This window comes from Haliotis rufescens, unplaced genomic scaffold (assembly GCF_023055435.1).
Source record: "Haliotis rufescens isolate VD_foot unplaced genomic scaffold, xgHalRufe1.0.p SCAF_80, whole genome shotgun sequence".
Classification (NCBI taxonomy): Eukaryota; Metazoa; Mollusca; class Gastropoda; order Lepetellida; family Haliotidae; genus Haliotis; species Haliotis rufescens.
In genome coordinates this window covers 637,744-659,862 of record NW_025964373.1, presented here as the reverse complement: position 1 = coordinate 659,862, position 22,119 = coordinate 637,744, and the positions used below count along the sequence as shown (strand labels likewise).

Below are 22,119 nucleotides of genomic sequence, written 5' to 3'. Positions count from 1 at the left end.
TTCCAAGTGAATAGAAGTCACTTGACAGAGCACAAGCTAACCTCAACTCAAGCTCTGCTGTTTTCTATCAGTTTTGAATTTGTTTGAATTATTTTACAATGTCATATTAAAACATGTCGGTATGATAGATACGGTGTAGCAGGATCACGTGAGGTACACAGGGCTCATGGTATAAAACCTAACGTGAGATCCTGCTACAACTCATATTGTCAAATTTGATGTCAGTTCTGTCAAACTTTAAAAGTTGCACATACAATAATAATTTTCCACGACTAACAATTGCAGCAAAAACCTTCTCTGATCACTTTTTTATAATAATATATAAATTTACCATAGCATCATTTTTTAAAGGAAACTTGCAAATGAACATATACTGATGGAAGTAAGACGTTGAACCATACCAACCCTAAGATGATAAGATATTGATAACGAGGCGATGTATCAGATACTACATATCACCGCATCCATAAGCTCATATCATTATCATTATCATTATTTGCTTTTGTGGAAAGAGAGCTATGCCATTTAGAGTTCCCAAAAGGTAGATTACTCTGCCAAAGAACCCAAAGGGCAGATAACTATGCAATTTTACCCAATGGGCAGATGCTATTGTACCCAATGGGCAGATAACTCTGCTATAGTACCCAATTGGAAGATAACTCTGCTATAGTACGGTGTACTCAAAGGGGAAGTATATATTCTCAATATCTATACCCCATTTCTTAAATGTAAATAGTACCCACCTTAGTTGCAGCCTCCACGTTGGCGCCACGGCGCAGCAGTTCAGTGACGATGTTGACATGGCCTTCCTTGGATGCCAGATGGAGAGCATTCAGGCCATTCTGAAACACAACACAGTATCTGTAATGTCAACATCCTGTACCTAACTATTCCATTAGGGGAAAGAAATCAACCTTAATGTATTGCTCAATCAATGTATATAGTGCTGGCTTGCCATAAACAATGCAAAGGTTTGATTTCTCAATATTGCGTACGAAGCCAATACCTTTTCAAAGCATTAACAAAACTGGTCAGCGCTAGTGGCTACTGCTAATTTCCATCCCTGGAAAGCCTTTATTTTTACTGGAGTTTCAAAATCTCCAATATCCAAGATAGACACACAACTGTACCCAGACAAGTTGGTGAATGCAATAAAATAGTTACAGAATGTGCCAGTGCATCCCTGGGACGTAGACTGCCATCCAAACAATGCAGGTTAAATCAAGCCCAGCAGCCTCTTCTACTTCAGTCCTTCATGTTCCATTCATACAATGTACTGCCACACGTTCCCTGCCGTACTTAAAGCTCAGCCCACTGTCTTGTTCCATTCATACAATGTACTGCCACACGTGTACTGCCACACGTTCCCTGCCGTACTTAAAGCTCAGCCCACCGTCTTGTTCCATTCATACAATGTACTGCCACACGTGTACTGCCACACGTTCCCTGCCGTACTTAAAGCTCAGCCCACCGTCTTGTTCCATTCATACAATGTACTGCCACACGTGTACTGCCACACGTTCCCTGCCGTACTTAAAGCTCACCCCACTGTCTTGTTCCATGATAACAATGTACTGCCGCACATCCCCTGCCGTACTTAAAGCTCAGCCCACTGTCTTGTTCCATGATAACATTGTGCAGCAGACATTTCTATGACATGTACTGCCACACATCCCCTGCCGTACTTAAAGCTCAGCCCACCGTCTTGTTCCATGATAACAATGTACTGCCACACGTCCCCTGCCGTACTTAAAGCTCAGCCCACCGTCTTGTTCCATGATAACAATGTACTGCCACACGTCCCCTGCCGTACTTAAAGCTCAGCCCACCGTCTTGTTCCATGATAACAATGTACTGCCGCACATCCCCTGCCGTACTTAAAGCTCAGCCCACTGTCTTGTTCCATGATAACAATGTACTGCCGCACATCCCCTGCCGTACTTAAAGCTCAGCCCACTGTCTTGTTCCATGATAACATTGTGCAGCAGACATTTCTATGACATGTACTGTCTGCATCTCATTGAACTATAACTGTATGCTAAAGTATTGCATTAGACAAGACCAATCCCAACCCCAATACCTCTTCCTCCACCCAGTCATAATTCGGAATAGAATTGGTCTTCAGCAACCCATGCTTGTCGTAAGAGACCACTAACGGAATCAGACTCGCTGACAAGGTCATCATATCCCAATTGCGTCAGATCAATGCGCACGATGTCAATCACTGGATTGTCTGGTCCAGGCTTCATTATTTACAGACCGTTGTCATATAGCTAGAATATTGCTGAGTGCGGTATTACACAACAAACAATCACATAAAACATGTATTTATTTGAATACCCACAACATGAACACAAAAAAGCTACAAACAAAAATGATGAGACAAGAGCCGATGGCTGTGCTTCACACAACAGGGCCATGCACTGAGCAGGAGAATCCACCGGATTGAGGCAGGGGGTCCTGGAATGTGATATATAAGATATTCCACACTGTCACTTAGTTCTGCAGGTTCTGGAGATCTCAAGGAATGGCCATTTCTGCACAAACAGCATTCACATGTCATTAACAGAGGCCCTTATCTATGATTTTGAACCAACTGTCTCTAGCAGTCAAATTGGGGGGGGGGGGGGGGGGGGCGAGATCTTTATTTTGATCAAAGGTTTTTATTTTCTAAAATCAGATGTATTTTAACATTGTATTTAATTGCATTGAATGCAATAATATAAAACTAAGCATTAACACCTCTACGTCAGCAATATTCCAGCATTACAACAATGGCCTGTAAAAAAAAAAAAAAAAAATCGAGTCTGGACCAGACGATCCAGTGATTGCAATCATCAACATGGATCTACGCAATTGGGATATGATGACATGCATCAACCAAGTAGCCAAGCCTGACCACACGATCCCGTTAGTCACTTCTTATGACAAGCACGGTTTGCTGAAGATCTATTCTAAACCGGATCTTTACGAGTCTTCTAATGGGTCCTGTTATCAGTGAAATACAGTTTACCTCTTAAATGCCATAAAGTAAGTTATTACATATCACCATGACTTGGGAAGTTTTAATGACATTTGTTGCAGATTTGAGGCCGTCTATCAGCCTCTGAGCAGGTCGACATTAACACTCATACACTGTTGTAAAAGATTATTGCATGAGAAGTCCTTGAGGCTCTCTAAACCATACGCACATCACAATTATAGGGAGTAGGTGTGAACCGATTTTCTGTCATCGCAACATATCCCATACATGGGGGAAGAAAACTAGACGTGACGCTAGACGTGACGCTAGACGTGATGCTGGTCGTAGGTGTTTACCACAGAATATAAACCTCAAGTGATGTCATCCTATTGTTCTCCAGTCAAATTCAAATTCAAAACAGGAATGTAATAATATCCCGAGGATTTTCTATAATATCACAGGAATTTTATTAATACCACTTCCGTGCATAATGTAACATATGAATGTTTCTCGCTAGAAATTTATTTTGCATTTGAAGATAATGTAGTGACATGTAAAATCCAATGACAAATGTTTTCTTTATATTCCCATGGATCGAACATGCAACCTCCATATCTGCAGCCCACTGAGTGTACCACTACACTATGTGAACTTCAGCAGGTATTTATAGGAGATACCAAATATAGACCATCTGACACTTCCAGTTTGTCCATAGCTCCAGCCATCACTATCTTCCTAAGGCTTGATACAACATAGATGACGTTACCCTTTCCAAACTCAGGCTAAACAAAGCAAAAACAATCTCTGGGAGTACATCATGATGCAACCATGAGAAAGTGTTCCAGTAAACAGCAGTGAAGGTAGATACATAAACCGACTGGTAACGAGAGATTCAAGTGGGGTCTGAAAATAGCTTAGTCATCCTTACACACAAATAGACCAAAATATGCAGCGGAAGGAATACATGCAACATGAGGCTGTTGCTGGCTTACAATATATTTACCACCTTGCAGTAATCTCTGACAACTACACTTCATGTTCGAGAAGACTTTTCATCACGTTCCACAAACACACCCAAGCTCAAATCAAATATTCCTCATCCACTGCATATAAATCACAATTCTACAGCCACTGTCCTTGACATACCATGATGGATGTTGTCATTCCACCATTACAATTACACACATTCTAATAACACTGATGACAGCATACTTTTTTTTTGGCTCCATTTTCGTAACCCTGATTTTTTCGGTAACCATAGTAATAGTGCTTTTTCTTCAGGCAGAGTGTCAAGTAATATAACTCGCAAGACACAGGTTCTACTTTTTGTTTCATTGTGTCATGCACTATCTGGTACATTACAGTCTGGTTGCTTGGCAACAAGACTTGGCGCCAGGGATTACCTGTGGTATTGCACATGCTTGAATGCACAGCTCAGCATCAATAAGCAGGGTTCCCTTGGTGCAGGGTGATCAATAGACGGCTGTAGTAATTGTGATCACTCCTCTGGGTAATTGGTCAGGTTAACAGCTGTTCTAGTGCTACCCATTGTCAATGCTTCGCTTCTTTTTCAGTAAAAGAATATTTGCTCCACTGAATGAAGACAATATTGATAAGAGTGAGTGAGTGAGTTTGTTTTTGACGCCGCTTTTAACAGTATTCCAGTTATATCACGGCGTGTCAGCTTAATGTGGGAGGAAAGCCTGAAGTGATGCAGGTCTCAGGCATTTACCACTTCTGTGAAACCCATGAGCATGTGTATGGTGCTGACAAACCAAGAAACATTATCAGGGTGAACTGGTATTCGAACCCACAATCATAGGTTTCTGGCGTGCCTAAGGGATGCAACTCTGCACAGCAAATCGTGGCGCCTTAGACTACTGGGCCACCCATGCCCTCCTATATTGATAAGAAGGGATTTGATACATTAACGTTGATTATCCTGTGATTTGGAATGAAACTACCTGTCACTTCCAACCTCTTCATCTTCATAACTTTAGTAAGATATCTTTGTACAAAAATATACACCAATCCAAAATAATCTCCATTTTCCCGCAATCCAAACTGAAAACCTTTCCCTTGTTAATGCTTCCTGCACTTTGTAATTGAAATATGTAACGCAAGAAATTCAGTTGGTGTGGGCTGAAGCTGATTTTGAAAGCAATTAGGCTTCTGCTAATCAGCCGTGTTTCCCCGTACACCTGCCGGGCCTGTGAAGGTCTGGGTTACAAGGTCTGCAGTAGCCCGGCGGTGCTTGTCGTATTAGGCGACTAACGAGAGAGTAATCAGGGGTGCCAACTTGGTTGAGGCATGTCATTGTACCCTAATTGCATAGATCCATGTACATCCTGTCAATCACTGGACTGTCTTGTCCAGACACGGTTGTTTACACATCGCAGACATAATGCTAGAATATTGCTGAGTGTGGGGTTACACAAACAATGGACAAACACCTGCAGAGCTACTTGTTATGTTTGTACAGGAGTGGGGGAACAGATCCAGACTTCCAACTGTCATAATTCTGTTATTTTAACATAAACAGTTCACCACTGAAGATATCACAATCTATCCTAGTGAATACCGTTTAATGCTGCTGTTAGCAACAGTTCAGCTGTACCACTGCAGCCTGTAAACAAACGAACTGACCTGGACAAACCAGTGGTTGATATTATGAGCAACGTTTGACACACAATCATCAAGGCACCGTCTGACCATCCAATGTAGCTTCTCCACCACTTAAACAAGAACATGTGGTCTGGGATCAATTCTATCCCTGACTCGGTTTCAGCAAATGTAAACTCCTCAACATGCTGCAATTCGAAACACTGTGACATCACACGGCTTCAATTGACCAATTAGCATTGGGAATCGCTAAAATGCACATGTGCAACTATTTTATGGTAATATTCCTCATTGATCCATTTCATTAGTGTCACAAAATATCAAAATGCCCTCAACAGTTTTCGTCAAATGATTTATCTTTCTTTTGAATTAAAAATAAAACTTTTTTGAAATTATGATTGCATATCAAGTTTAAGGTTTTGTTTGTTTATTTGTTGTCTAACACCTAACACCTCACTCAGCAATAATCCAGCTATATGACAGTGGTCTGTAAATAATCAAATCTGGACAAGACAATCTAGTGACTGATATCATGAGCATAGATCCTCGCAATTGGGATACAATGACATGCATCAACCAAGTCAGCGAGCATGACCACCCAGTACAGTCGCCTTTCACGGCAAGCATCTGTTGCTGAAGACCTATTCTCCCCAGATTATGTGGCGTTACACAACAAACAACAAATCATCGAGTCCAATCTGCCTTCATTAAACAGGAAATGGCAAATATTGATATTGTTAGTCTTTCATCTCCTGCCCAACAAAGGGTGGAGACTGACAAAGTACCCTCTCCACAACACTACCCTGTATTAAGACAATGGTCCAACTGTTGCAATATTATACCAATACCATTTGTAACTACTGCTATAGTTGACATGCCTCTACTTTTCGTTGAGGTTCTAACTTATACATGGTTACCATCTTCTACATGCGTTATCAGCTAGAGTTCCCAGCCAGATACAACATCTACACTCTGATGGAGGCTACTTCAGGTTCTCCAGTCAGCTGGTTTATAATTGATGTAGGTCTTGTTGGTTTCCAGGTGATTGCTGTATCTCCAAATCAATCTCCTAGAGAGAGAGGCCTGCTCAACATATCTGAGATTCCTGGCTTGTTAAGATAACTATATCTCTCCTGTTGTGTTTATCCTTTCAGATGGGTTTTGCCATTTTATGATCCACCATCGAGGAACCCTAAGTGTGAAAGCCCTGAGTGGGAAGCCCTGACTTAATGGCTAGGAGAGGAGCAGATGTTGCACTCCATTCCGCCATTTTGTTGTAGTATTGAATTATTTCTGTGGGATCTGACATAATGTACATGTTGATTGATCATATTTGCGTTCCGCAGTCAAATAGGTCATCAATCTGCTGGTTATTGTCACATCATGAACACTGAGTCTCTCAACTGAAAATAGTTGATGAATTATTCTGGTTAAATAATCTTTGGATATTTGAAAGAAAACATTCCAATGAATCTCTTCCATTTGAAACTGAATAAATCTAGACTTGCCTAACTATTATTACAGACTTGCATAGGACTTTTAAATAAGTTTGTTTGAAGGCCTGTATGAGACAACAATGATCACAACATTCAACTTCAGGTTTCAGGCAGGAGTTCTTGTAGTGCAAACAGCAAGCAGAATTTATGTGAAATAAGAAACTCATTTGGAACATTTTCAGTTTTCATCAACCATTTAACAACTGAGGTACCATGGGTATAAATAGTCTACTAATAATCTTGGGGCGGTTGGGTAGCCTTGTGGTTAAAGCGTTCGCCCATCATGACAAAGACCCAGGGTTCGATTCACGACAAGGGAACAATGTATGAAGCCCATTTCTGGTGTCCCCAGCCATGATATTGCTGGAATATTGCTAACAGCGGCGTAAAACCATATTCACTCTCACTCACTCACTCACTCTCTTATAGCCTCATGGTTACATGGTACACCACATACAAAACTAGGACTTGACTTTGGTTGAGTCACATGGTACACCAAAGACTTGACCGCTTATAAAACCATGATTTGATAGTCACATGGTACACCAAAGACTTGACCGCTTGTAAAACCATGATTTGATAGTCACATGGTACACCAAAGACTTGACCGCTTATAAGAATATGATTTGATAGTCACATGGTACACCAAAGACTTGACCGCTTGTGAAACCATGATTTGATAGTCACATGGTACACCAAAGACTTGATCGCTTGTGAAACCATGATTTGATAGTCACATGGTACACCAAAGACTTGACCGCTTATAAGAATATGATTTGATAGTCACATGGTACACCAAAGACTTGACCGCTTGTGAAACCATGATTTGATAGTCACATGGTACACCAAAGACTTGATCGCTTGTGAAACCATGATTTGATAGTCACATGGTACACCAAAGACTTGACCGCTTGTGAAACCATGATTTGATAGTCACATGGTACACCAAAGACTTGACTCCTTGTGAAACCATGATTTGATAGTCACATGGTACACCAAAGACTTGACCGCTTGTTAAACCATGATTTGATAGTCACATGGTACACCAAAGACTTGACCCCTTGTGAAACCATGATTTGATAGTCACATGGTACACCAAAGACTTGACCGCTTGTGAAACCATGATTTGATAGTCACATGGTACACCAAAGACTTGACCGCTTGTTAAACCATGATTTGATAGTCACATGGTACACCAAAGACTTGACCGCTTGTGAAACCATGATTTGATAGTCACATGGTACACCAAAGACTTGACCCCTTGTGAAACCATGATTTGACTCTGCATGTAGTAACCAACACAACCCGTATAAACACAAGCTCTCCATGAGACAAGCATCTACAAACAAGCTGGCACCAGATCCCGGTATTTCCACAACATTGCACACAGACTCCAAACACTGAAACCTCAGTGCTGGAATATAGCATGTACAGCAATGTGTAGTACAGCATCACAAAGCTGGATAAGTCTGATGCTCTCCTGGCATACACCTCCTCGTGATCTACACTGTTTGTTTAAGAACATCAGTTGTTTTGACTATGTCCCCTGAGCCTCCTGGCTTAGTCCCGAGAGAAGCTGTATTGGTCCTGCATGCACAACGTGGCTTTCAGACCACGGAATCCAGAAGGGAAACTGGCAGCAGTAAATACTTGTTATTGTGGAATACAACATAAACGACATATCACAGGATATGTTTTCTATGTCTGTTCCAATGGTGACCTTTCTTCAAGGTCATGTATAGTCTGGTCAGCAATGAAGGCCAAACTATATTTTGTATGCAATCACTGGCCATCTGCCCTTTTCACATCATTAGGGACCCTGTTTTAGTTCATTTACTTATATTGAAAATTGTTTTTGCAATGTACAGCAAAATTTCATGTTTAAATCTGAATTGAGTGAGCAGCTAAAAGTGCCTATGTAAAATGCCAGACAACATGGAAAAATAGTTTTTGTCTTGAACGAGCATGAGAAATAGGGGTTGCACTTCATAATCTGCCAAAACATTATGCCTGTTGTGTTGACACTGACAATGATTCCAAATAACAAAGGGGAGAATGAATGTTGTTTTATGCAGTCTGCAACATTCCAGCTATATCACAGTGTATTGTAAATAATCACGTATGGGCCAGGAAAACTAGTGGTTGATAGCATGACCAACAATTCACTGTCAGGTCATGACGATACGTAACATATCGTCCATGTAATAACATTGTGATCACTTGTATGTAAACTTTTCCTAATGTTGAGACTGATCTTATGAGAGTGTTCTTATGTCATTTTACTCCAGTCAACAAACCCCATTAGGAACAGACACAAAGTAAAACTTGTTATTGTGGATCACACTTCTATACATGTGTGTCTAGTCCTCATGGTGACCTATGCTAAAGGTCATGAATATCCTGCTTGTCATCAGCTGGGTTGATACAGCAGCTGAATTTAAAGGTGAGGTTTCTGAAAAACTACAGATCTGGTCTCTAATAAACATTGAGGGCCTCTACTCTATTTTGTATGTCCTTCAATGAGAACCATAACCAGATCACATTGATCTCATAGAGCGACTCATACTCAAACAAACAGCCTTTATGCCTTAGGTGGCAGCATCAACAGGGCTGTATTTATAATCTGGCCAATCACCGTGACCTTCACCCCTTGTTGGGGCCATATTGGTAATGTGACCTTCACCCCTTGTTGGGGTCGTATTGGTAATGTGACCTTCACCCCTTGTTGGGGTCGTATTGGTAATGTGACCTTCACCCCTTGTTGGGGTCGTATCGGTAATGTGACCTTCACCCCTTGTTGGGGTCGTATTGGTAATGTGACCTTCACCCCTTGTTGGGGTCGTATTGGTAATGTGACCTTCACCCCTTGTTGGGGTCGTATCGGTAATGTGACCAATCAGTGTGTGACCTACCGGGTTGCTGGTGTTGATATCAGTACTTCCCTTCAGGTACTCCAAAACCTCGCTGAGGTTTCCATCCCGCGCTGCTCGAAGAAAGCCAGCGTTTCCGTCACTCTGAAACAACAAAGAGACCACCATCAGACATATACAAGACATAAAGCAGAACGCTATATATATCTAAGACCATATAAACATAAAGTAATTATCAGATTCTTAATCCCTGCAGCCTCTCATCAAACAACATTCAGTCGAGCCGCCCCTTAAGACTCATCTGTAACCTGCATGATCTGTTGTCAAGCTTGGCACGCAATGAAGCCAGGGCAAAAAGAATTCTAAAAAATGAATGCCATATAAAAAATGTGGATGAATATGTCACGTCATATTTTGTTGAGTCTGAACTTAAAAACAACATGAGACGACTTATTATTGTCAAAAGTGAGTGAGGAGTGAGTATTGTTTTAAGTCGCTTTTAGAAATTTACATGAAAATCACTTTAACCACTAGGCTACCCCACCACCCAATTGCCAAGAGCAGCCCAGAACCCATCACATGTCGTAATGATCGTTGGGTTCTGCTGTTAATCATGCTACAATCTAAAGCATCGCTGTGGAAGAATTTAATGCACCCCAGAAGATCATATTAGCATGCATCAGCATTATGCTGTATCAATTTGTTACGTGTAGTTCTTGTAACGACGTATATTAACCACATTTGCAAGTTTATTTTGAGCCAAGAAACATGTTATGACTGATATACCACATATCCCTAAATTGAGGCTGTATGCTACATTCCTGGCGTTCATTAGAGCCTGGTGTTACAGTGCTGCAATTAACACCTGTCACATCTGTTCAGGACAGGTATCTTACCAGCAGCAGCTAGTTCGTCTGTTTAACCATGCCAACATCACACAATGAAACCCGTATATCATCAGCTGTGTTTGCCTGAATACTGATACCAATGTCTCTTCATTTCATAAATAATGTATGAGGAGAGGTGAAATGAGGTTTGACATTACTTTCAAGTGAGTGAATGAGTATGGTTTTACGCCGCTTTTAGCAATATTCCAGAAAATGGGCTTCAATCATTGTACCCATGTTGGGAATCAAACCCGTCTCTTCAACATGATGAGCGACACTTTAACGACTAGGCTATCTGACCGAACCACAATCAAGATCCCTGCATTTATACCTGCCCCCCTCCGGGCAGACACTTGATCCAACTGACCACGTGTTTGTACACGGAAACCAACAACTGTCCATTTCACACAAACTGTATGTTGTACTCCAAATGATAAAATAACAAATCAATCAAGATATAAAGTTTCCATTATTATTATATAATTACATATATGAAAATCTTGTTTTCAATACCAACCTACTCCCAGAGATATTAATAGGCACAAATCCAACACAACATCTGCTTGTAACATATGCCACAATAAAACAATGGCTGACCCAGGTTGGACATTTTGTTAGCATCGACAAAGCACACGTTTCTAGATTCAATTTAATTTAATCAAATTTTGCACCCCGGGACGTGTTTAATACAATCCCCATCAGCAGGGACCGTGACACTCATTTCTTCATTCCTTGGTAGGTACAGGGCTATCTCCGCCTTGCATCAGGAACCTGTTCCCGTCACTTTGACATCCATCTCAGCCTACATCCTCGGTGTGTTATCAATAACTCCCTCGCAACAAACTGCCACAGGAACTGTGTGTTTATCTTTGGATTAAAACATATCAGGGGAATTTAAACTCTGCTATTTCCAATTTTTACCAGATTTATTTATTTGATATCAAGAGTGGGGATGGTATTATGATACTTTTAGCCAATTCCAGAAATAAGATTAACAAAGTCTATGAGATTGAACCTGCACCTGCACCTTTGGCCTGATGAGCCAATGCTTCAAGTAGGCTACCCACCATTTTGAATGACTGGTATAAAATAACATAAATCCATTAACTGGCAGCATTGAGGGCTAATCCTTCTTGCATGGCAATTATGGCACGAATGCTGGCAATATGCCACCATTTATATATCCAAGCTTAACTCAAACAGCACCAGGTGGATGTGAATGGTGAAATGATTATTAAATAATTATTAATCTGCCCAAATCTTATTTTTGATTGGTATTTTTTAACCTACCATGAATTATATTCTATTACTTAATTGTCGGATGTAGTTGTGTATTTCCACTATTGCAACTTGTCCCAGGTGCTTGTATGACACGCGGGACGATGACTTAAAGGATTCCCTGCCCTTGAGGTTTCTGCAACAGCATATTAGTCTAAGAACCCCTAAATCCTTTATTTGGGTTTTACAAGGAATTTGTGACTTTGATAATATCATTTGGAGGTGTGGCATGCTATGAGACGCTGTGAATGGATGGTATCCTGTTTCTAGTCAAGCTCATTACCGTGTGCAGTGAAGGGTTTGCCTATATCCTCACTCTATGGTGGAAGCACAGGGTGGCCACAAAGAATTTCCCTTGTAATTGTTTGTAAGATTATCTTACTTTTAATATTTTTTTTACTCAATAAACAAATCCTTATTGTGCTTTCCATGTCTGGAGGATATTTTATTCAGGAATGTCCGAGCAATAATTGGACAATGTGATGGTCACAAATTAAAAATATGGCGCCTAAACTTAGCAAAATCAATTTATTTTGGAAGTTTTGGTGACAGGAAAACATGATTTTTTTTGTCTGGTATCAAATTTGTCATGTTTCATATTTCAGAAATATATCTGCTGCTCACAGAAATAGTTGAAGCTCATGACCTGAGCTCTACCTGAGAGTCCGGCCACCCTATATCTGGAGGCCAGCAATCTCTACCTAAGTACTGACCACCAATTCTACCTTAGAGTACGGCCACCCATCTCTACCTGAGAGTCCGGCAACCCATCTCTACCTGAGAGTCCGGCCACCCATCTCTACCTGAGAGTCCGGCAACCCATCTCTACCTGAGAGTCCGGCCACCCATCTCTACCTGAGAGTCCGGCCACCCATCTCTACCTGAGAGTCCGGCCACCCCACCCATCTCTACCTGAGAGTCCGGCCACCCCACCCATCTCTACCTGAGAGTCCGGCCACCCATCTCTACCTGAGAGTCCGGCCACCCATCTCTACCTGAGAGTCCGGCCACCTATCTCTACCTGAGAGTCCGGCAACCCATCTCTACCTGAGAGTCCGGCCACCCATCTCTACCTGAGAGTCCGGCCACCCCACCCATCTCTACCTGAGAGTCCGGCCACCCCACCCATCTCTACCTGAGAGTCCGGCCACACCACCCATCTCTACCTGAGAGTCCGGCCACCCATCTCTACCTGAGAGTCCGGCCACCCTGTACCTGGAGACCACCCATCTCTACCTGAGAGTCCGGCCACCCATCTCTACCTGAGAGCTCGGCCACCCATCTCAACGTGAGAGTCCGGCCACCCTGTACCTGGAGACCACCCATCTCTACCTGAGAGTCCGGCCACCCATCTCTACCTGAGAGTCCGGCCACCCATCTCTACCTGAGAGTCCGGCCACCCATCTCTACCTGAGAGTCCGGCCACCCATCTCTACCTGAGAGTCCAGCAACCCATCTCTACCTGAGAGTCCGGCCACCCTGTACCTGGAGGCCATCTGTCTGGAAGCCATCTGCTCATAAGGTCACGGTTATCAGAGCCACGAGATAAACACTGTATCACAGTCATCTCACACCATCCCCCTTGCAGAGACATTGTAAGAACTTGGCAGAGAAAACAAACCTTGTGCACTGTGAAACAGATGTAACCAATGAAATCCCTGCTCTAAACATCAAGTCTGCAATCACCTGAAATACATTCACCCCGACGCTTGCCAAACAGGTTATGAGAAAGCCTTTCAAATCTCTCCACTGAGCATCCCACTATCAAATCCAATCCATAATCTCCCACCTGACAAATAAACTAAAACAGATTCATGGCATCATTTAGTCTCATTGGGACTTACCCAAGATATCCACTTCTTCAACATCTTGTTAAAACTTAAAAGCACTCAGTGTGAGAATTCTTGAAAAAAATTCATCAACAGTCGAGCGAGCGTATAGCGTCCGAGCTCTTCAGCATAAAGTATGAGTCGGTACTCCAACAGAATTACGAGAGTTCACAGCGCCTGTAGGTGTATATTAACCGACCTCAGATGTCCTGCTGTACGGTACATCCCCCTTGTTACTTCCTACAACATGGCTGGCTGATGGTGATGGCTAGCTCCTGGAAGCCCCGTACCACCTTCATCATTGCAGCCAAACTGGAAGCAAAAATAGCAACAGCGTCCTTGTCTCCCACTAGTGTTGGTGGAGTGCTCCTGACACTATAGTCCTACAATCACGGCTCTCCCCTCATCCACCTCGCCTGCAGCACATCTGCTAAACTCGGCTACCTTGTCCATAGTACGCATACTTGCAAGTTGAAATGGCATGAGATGGTATGGATGTTGATTTGGTCAAGATGTCCACAAGACGCGTCTGAGAGAGCCGATGTGTTGTCTTTGACGGTTAGAGTTTTGTCTGAATTGTGAAATGTTGTTATATTTTGGGAGTTTTGTTTTTGCTAGGTAGGGAATTTGGAGTGTTGTCTGTGCGAGACATTTAGATAAGACAGCACATGTACAGATATGCAGGGGGTTTGATATTACATGTGGGAATTTGCTTGCAGAGGAGATACATGCCTCTAATTTGGATTTATCATCGAGGAATCTACAACTGTGCACTACTTCGGCAATTATAATCCAATCTTCCTCCTTACTAAGCGAACATCTGTTTGTATATGTGTACCACTATCACACCTTCTAAAGTATGTGCAAGAGTATGGTGTGTATGAGTATCTTGTGTGTGTGTATATGTTGTGTGTCTGTATGTTGCGTGTGAGTATGTTGTGTGTGTGAGTATGTTGTGTGTCTGTATGTTGTGTGTGAGTATGTCGTGTGTGAGTATGTCGTGTGTGTGTATATGTTGTGTATGAGTATCTTGTGTGTGTGTATATGTTGTGAGTATGTTGTGTGTGAGTATGTCGTGTGTGTGTATATGTTGTGTGTGAGTATGTTGTGTGTGAGTATCTTGTGTGTGTGTATATGTTGTGTATGAGTATCTTGTGTGTGTGTATATGTTGTGTATGAGTATCTTGTGTGTCTGTATGTTGTGTGTGAGTATGTCGTGTGTGCGTGTTGTGTATGTTGTGTATCTTGTGTGTATGTTGTGTGAATGGTGTGTCAGAATGTTGTATGGTGTGTATAAGTATGTTGTGTGAGAGTTTGTTGTGAGTATTTTGTGTGAGAATGCTGTTAGTATGCTATGAGTGAACACACTGTGTGTGAGTATACTGTGTGAGTATGCTGTGTGTAAGTATGCTGTGAGTACGCTGTGTGTGAGTATGCTGTGTGAGTACGCTGTGTGTGAGTATGCTGTGTGTGAGTATTCTGTGTGAGTATGCTGTGTGAGTATGATGTGTGTGAGAACGCTGTGTGTGAGTATGCTGTGTGTGATTACGCTGTGTGAGTACGCTGTGTGTGAGTACGCTGTGTGTGAGTATGCTGTGTGTGAGTACGCTGTGTGTGAGTATGCTGTGTGTGAGTATGCTGTGTGTGAGTACGCTGTGTGTGAGTATGCTGTGTGTGAGTATGCTGTGTGTGAGAACGCTGTGTGTGAGTATGCTGTGTGTGAGAACGCTGAGTGTGAGTATGTTATGTGAGTACACTGTGTGTGAATGCTGTATGTTGTGTGTTGTGTGAGTATGTGGTGTTTTGTGTGAGACTGTCAGCACCTTGTATATAAGTGTGAGCATAAACTACATGTGTGACTGAACACATTGCTTCCCACATTTGTGCTTCTACATGTCTTAATGTGTTTCACGACAACCATGTTGAATATTTATTAGTGATCATAACTGCTTGTATGTAACTAAACACACCTTTTTATAAGTGTGAGTTGCATACCTGCATGCATGTCTACACATGTCTTTGCTTACTGTTAAGAATGCAACCTTTCACTGAACATCACGCCTTCACCAGACACAACCCACAAATACTATTAACCGATCACACCATCAACAGCAATTTAAATTCAATTTCCCAGCGTTTCCTAGGAAACACCTCAAGCCACGCCATACCTCCACAACAAGATCTGCCGACACTTGCACCACACAGCATGGTGATAGCAGCCAGATACCGGCAATCAATAGTATCCTGTCAACAAGGCCTCCATGACTCCCACCATCATGTCAACAGCAACTGTTTTTGTTATTACTTAAATGTCCCATGCATAAATGCGTCACCACTCACCAGTGCCATGTGTGTTGATTTCTTTCAGACTTTTCTGCCAATTTACTCAAAGTTACTTCTCAAATAGTTATCAATAATTGATCGATATTTAGTTATATTTCAGATGTGTGGGTATGGTGGTGAATAACAGAAGATTCATTGGCTGGGCTAATCTGTGATTCGAACCAACAAGCCTCAGATTATGGCATTCATGCTCCTTTGAAACAAATCAGTAAAAGATACTAAAATGGCAATGAATTCTGGGTATTCATCACCAGATCTGGTCTTCATTATTTGACCTGGTATTCATCACCAGACCTGGTATTCATCATCAGATCTGGTATTCATCAACAGACCTGGTATTCATCAACAGACCTGGTATGCATCATCAGACCTGGTATTCATCAACAGACCTGGTATTCATCAACAGACCTGGTATTCATCAACAGACCTGGTATTTATCAACAGACCTGGTATTCATCATCAGACCTGGTTTTCATCATCAGACCTGGTATTCATCACCAGACCTGGTTTTTATCAACAGACCTGGTATTCATCAACAGACCTGGTATTCATCATTATCATCTTTGATTTCTTGAACAGAATCCAAACATGGAAGCAACTAATTTAAGATTACGATGACACCAGGTCTTCGCTATGCCGGTGTCCTGCCGTGACAGCAGCACCTGTGAACTAGCATCAAGGACTCCACAGTTTGCTCAGTGTTCACAGATCTCGGTTTTTAGTGACAGTGCCTATCCTGTTTATTGTAAACTTCCTTCAAAACACAGTGCACTTATTGTAACTGAAAACCCGCCATGTAATTCCCCTTCAACAGTAGACTCGAATTGTACATGTAATATGTCAGACATTTGATGACTCAGAAATGTATTAAAGATTAGTGCCACCTGGTGGGACAACACAATGCACCTTGCATGGCCGGCCAGAATACAACTGTGACAGATCTCAGGTGAGGTGAGGTGAAATTAGGTTTAACGTCACGTTCAAGATTATTGCACTCATATAGCGACGTGCATGCACGTGTGTGTGTGGCTGCTTGTACTAGTCTGGACTGATGCCGATTTATAGTGCTAGCTCACTGAGATACCATGCCACAGTTTAACATGAACACCCCACTCAGACACAGTTTACGACTCCAAGTCGACCAGTCCTTGTTTTAGCCCCTTAACGCCAAGCGCCAGGCAGGGTAACAACAAATCCCATTTTTAAATGTCTTTTGGTATGACACGGCCTGGGATCGAACCCTGGACCTACGGTCTCCGGGCAGTGGCTCTACCACTAGACCACAGAGGCGGTCGGCAGATCTCAGAGTTGCGTTCCTGTCATCAGATGAATCTTCCTTTCTAGCATCTATTTCAAAGTAACAGCTTTGATAAAAGATGACCTTGGAAAGTATTAGAGGATGAAGCATAAATTAGAAAAAGAAAATGTTTGAATCATGAACAATCTGCTACACTCAGGGAAAGGATGTATTGTTGTTATTATTACACAAATATTAATCATTGTTTCATTGCATAGTTGTTTGTTAATTATTTAAATTTCCCTTCTCATTGAGAATGTGGTCAAATGTAATATTTGGGATATAACACTTTCTTAAGAAAGTACAGAATCTAGTATTAGAAAGTGCTATCCAAAATAAAACATTTGTTATACAACATAGCGCCAAAAACCAGACACATGCTAAAAACTGACCCACAAAGGGAAACTCATAAATAATTCAGGTAACTTGTCCCACAAAATTTCTGACATTCGAAAATATCCAAATAACCACCTTCAATTTAATACAACCCTCAAACCTCCACAGTGTCCTGAATTTTTTATTTGCACCCTACAATGTCTTACGCGGTGTATAAAAGCCGTTATTGTCCTCTCACCAGGATGCTAATTCAATCCTGTAGATATCATCCTAAGCAGACAAGGAGCGACAGAGACACACAGACACATCCCTGGGGATGTTCCGCAAGGACGGAAATCCAATACAGTAATTTCCCAAAGCCATCGGTGTGTGGCAGCGATGTGTCTGGGAGTGCGCCATGCAGCTTGTGGTCCACAGGTGTGAGGGCAATGTTTTATTCACCACTATTGATTCTGCCATCAATAATGCACATTTCAGATACAACAGGCGAATCTGACATCACCCAGCAATGTCATGTATAGCACGGTACAGGACCTGTTAGCGTGATGACCTGCTTGTACGCATGGTGGCAGCTTGGGCTATGGCCATTGTTACATGGCTTATGGCAAATTATGCCGGTAAAATGAACAGTTAGTGCAGGAACAAGATGACAATAATTGAATTATGTTTGCTAATATTTTAGTTTTTTAGTTTTTTAATTTATTTTTTTTGGAGGGGTATTTTTTAAATTTGGTTTTGAAGGACTGTCCTGACATCTTAAAATTGATGCACCTAAGTGAGCTAAATGATATTTATGGTTTGGTTTGTTAACTATACATGTATAACACTTAAAAGGAGTTAAAGAACATCCAATTATTTCCTATGACTATAGACAATCATGGCCATGTCTAAAGCCCATCGGTGATGTTTGATGCCTACTTGCAGCTGAATTTCAACCCCTGCACAGGTCCCGACAAATCCATGGTATGAGTAACAAATCTTGTTAAAACAATTTAGTTTACTGCGCGTAAAACTGTGTTCAAGAATTACTTGCAGTCTTCTAAGTAGGGACCATTTTAGTGGCCAACTGCAATTCAAATCTGTGATTGGCGACCTAAATGTATCTACTGCTTGCCACTTGGCTACCTGACAGTAAATACAACTGGTCACATTTTTTTTTGGACATTTCTGTCGGCTCCTAAAAACTTGACTTGGCAATTATATAGTAAGTGAACCTGTTCCAAACAGAATACCTATAGTCATCAGGTGATGGAGAACAGCTGACTTGATTTCCTGGCTGCAGTTACTATTTGCTGTACTAGATTGTAAGTGAGTAACTATGGTTTAATGCCACTTTTAGCAATATTCCAGCTACATCAAAGCAGGGTACACCAGAAATGAGCTTCACACATTGTACCCATGTGGGGAATCGAACCCGGGTCTTCAGCGTGACGAGCAAACACTTCACCATTGGGCTACCCCACCACCCCCAGAATGTCAACTTGATCCCAAATCCCTATAATCATCTATAATATTATCCTGCAGTACACAACATCCTAGTACTTAGCAATTGTGATATATTTCACAGGTCTATTTTTGAGTCTACTGAATCAAAAACAAAAACAAAGCTTTAACCACGTTGATTAACAGAGAAAGCAAAACTGGCAAATTAGATTTCTGAAGTTTGATCATATGTCGCCTGTTAGTTGTGCAAATTCATTTCAGCCAAATAACAGTAATACATGATCACTACCAAAATGAATGCTAAAACATTCTATACCTACAAAGCTAATATCCAAGGATACCAGCAAAGTCCAAATCTCATGTTTCACAAGAACTACATCATCATCATCGAAGCAGCCACATAACCATAGCTGTCAGCAATAAAACTCTGGATTGTGAGCAGACCAATATGGAAACAATGGAAGTATACAATACTTACATCAAACCAAACCCTACGACAAGCATAAAGAAACACCTGGTACAGTCAGTACACAGGGATGACCTACTTTTGTCCCTATAACAAAAGGCAAGGTAATAGCCAGCATACCTGAATGGGAAGTATATGAGTAGTGATCAGGACATCGGGGTGGGGGGGGTGGGGAATATACGGCATTCAGAGGACACATACAGAACCTAGAAATGGTAATTTTTAATTGCGCGTCACTTTCATCAGGAGAACGGATAGGTGGAAGAACATTGGGACTTGATGCCCAAATAACTGCCCCAGAGGCTGCGTCGCTAGGTCACACCTTTCAGACCACCAGCCTCAGTCGGTGTTCAACTCACATGACCACAAGTGTTAGACTGCAGTGGAGGAATGCTGTGTGTTCGTGATAAAAAGGAATGGTCACACAATGACTCATTACAACAATTCATTGTGTCTCTCCAATATTATCAAATTTCAAACCAAAATTAATTATGTTGATGGTGAAGAACCAACAGCAACCATGCTCCTTTCAGAACGGACAATTAATTATTTCACAAACTAATTTTATCAACAATTGTCAATCTATGCCATACTCTGGTATCTGACGCTTTGTCAGGGGTCAGCCATCTTGGCACTACTATACTGAACAACGGTCTGCCACAGACATAAAAATTGTCATAACAAATGCAAAACTCAAGTATATGGTGAACATTTTGAAAGAGAAAAGCTGGAATGAGCAGATCCAGGAAGAGGTGAATCCAAAGCTTACCATTCTGTCTCCTAGCGCTAAGAGCGCCCCTTCCCCAAAACACCTTTTGTAGTTATGCCGGCATTATGACTCAAAATGCTGAACTGATCCGTTCAGCAGCCAAGGACAGCTTCAGAAACGAAGGATTTCATTGGTTCACTGTGATAACATGTCTGCATTGCCAGGCCATGCCGCTCATTAATTAGTAATAACGTCTTTTGCATTAAAATTACTGAAGAGAAACAAGTGGGAACAGCCCATTCTGTCAGGTACATTCAGCCCACTGCTGGTGCAAGCATTCAATACGGAAGCTTCATAGTTTTAATCACGGGAATCATCTAGGGATGACTCCAGTTCGGGGACAGGCCATTGATGGAAAACGAATGCTAATGTATGAATTCAGTGAGGGAGAGAGCCAGTCCATCGGCCAGTGAAGCTCGACAAAGTTATTGATCTGGCAGTGGAACTTACTCCAAGCCCATTGTGTGAAGGCAAGCCTATTGATTGCATTGATCCACGATCCTCACATCTAATTAGCACAGCAACAAAACCAGTGGAGATGACCAACATCTCTGATCCTGGACGGGGATGGGAGACTGCAGTGACACATGGTGTCCACGTAGTTGCCATGCATGCAGACGCATCTGTTTGCACACTTTTAATTCCGATACAGTCATCTTGCAGAATTTGTCCTCGAGGGCAAAAAATGAGAACAAAGGCCCCATCTAATGACGCTCCTTTGTCGCGTGTCTCTCTGATCTGGCAGGATTTCAGTCCCTTGGTGATTTAAAGCTCAATATTGTCTAAATCCTTCCCCATCTTCTCATTTCAATTGTCAACTGGAAGTCTTTATCTTAAAGAAAATAATCAACGAATACATGAAAGACATAACTTCAAGACGAATCCGTTTGTCATGACAACTCTTTTGTTGCAGGTTCCATGTATTTTACAAAGGAAGACTTTCATTGTCATGTGCTACTTGACAGTATTGATACTAGATGATACTATTTGATGATATCGATACTAGATGATACATATTCAGTGCTTCACATAACCAAATATCCTCCTCTAAAGTGTGCTTATTCTGACTGGTATGTACGATTATCATAAGACTTACAAACTTACAAATACAATGGTATTTTGAACATGCTTAAATATGTAGCTATCCATTTAATAACAGATTTTAGCATAGTTTGCTACGTACATGTATAACGATTGCCATATTAGGTATAAACATGCACATAACTTTATAATACATGAATACTCCACTGAAATATGTACACCCTCCAATGAAGGCTGAATGTAAGATACACCCAATAAACATAATATACGTATCTAAAAGCATGAAAATAATGCATGACAACCATATTATCATCCATATTAAATCTATCCTATATATTAAGCCAAATTTTTCAAGTCTGTAAAAATCAAGTCCATCGTAGGATGGCTTCCTATAATAAACTATTGAGCATTAATATTGAATTTATTATTAACATACCTACAAAATGAACATTGATATTTAGGTGTTAATATTTGTCTGAG

General features: G+C 41.4%; 1 protein-coding gene across 50 annotated transcripts in view; it reads right to left on the bottom strand.

The window, feature by feature from the left end:
- LOC124137436 (titin-like) overlaps positions 1-22,119 on the bottom strand; it is a 228,112-nt gene that overhangs the window by 154,261 nt on the left and 51,732 nt on the right. For 48 of the 50 annotated variants that reach the window (XM_048390069.1, XM_048390071.1, XM_048390070.1 and 45 more), the window contains 2 exons: positions 9,993-10,094; positions 744-842 (listed from right to left, as the gene is read on the bottom strand). In XM_048390069.1, coding sequence (XP_048246026.1) covers positions 744-842; positions 9,993-10,094 — 201 coding nt within the window. Of the gene's footprint in view, positions 1-743; positions 843-9,992; positions 10,095-13,959; positions 14,441-20,598; positions 20,744-22,119 lie in introns of those variants that run through there. The other 2 variants (XM_048390039.1, XM_048390034.1) reach the window with 2 other exon arrangements.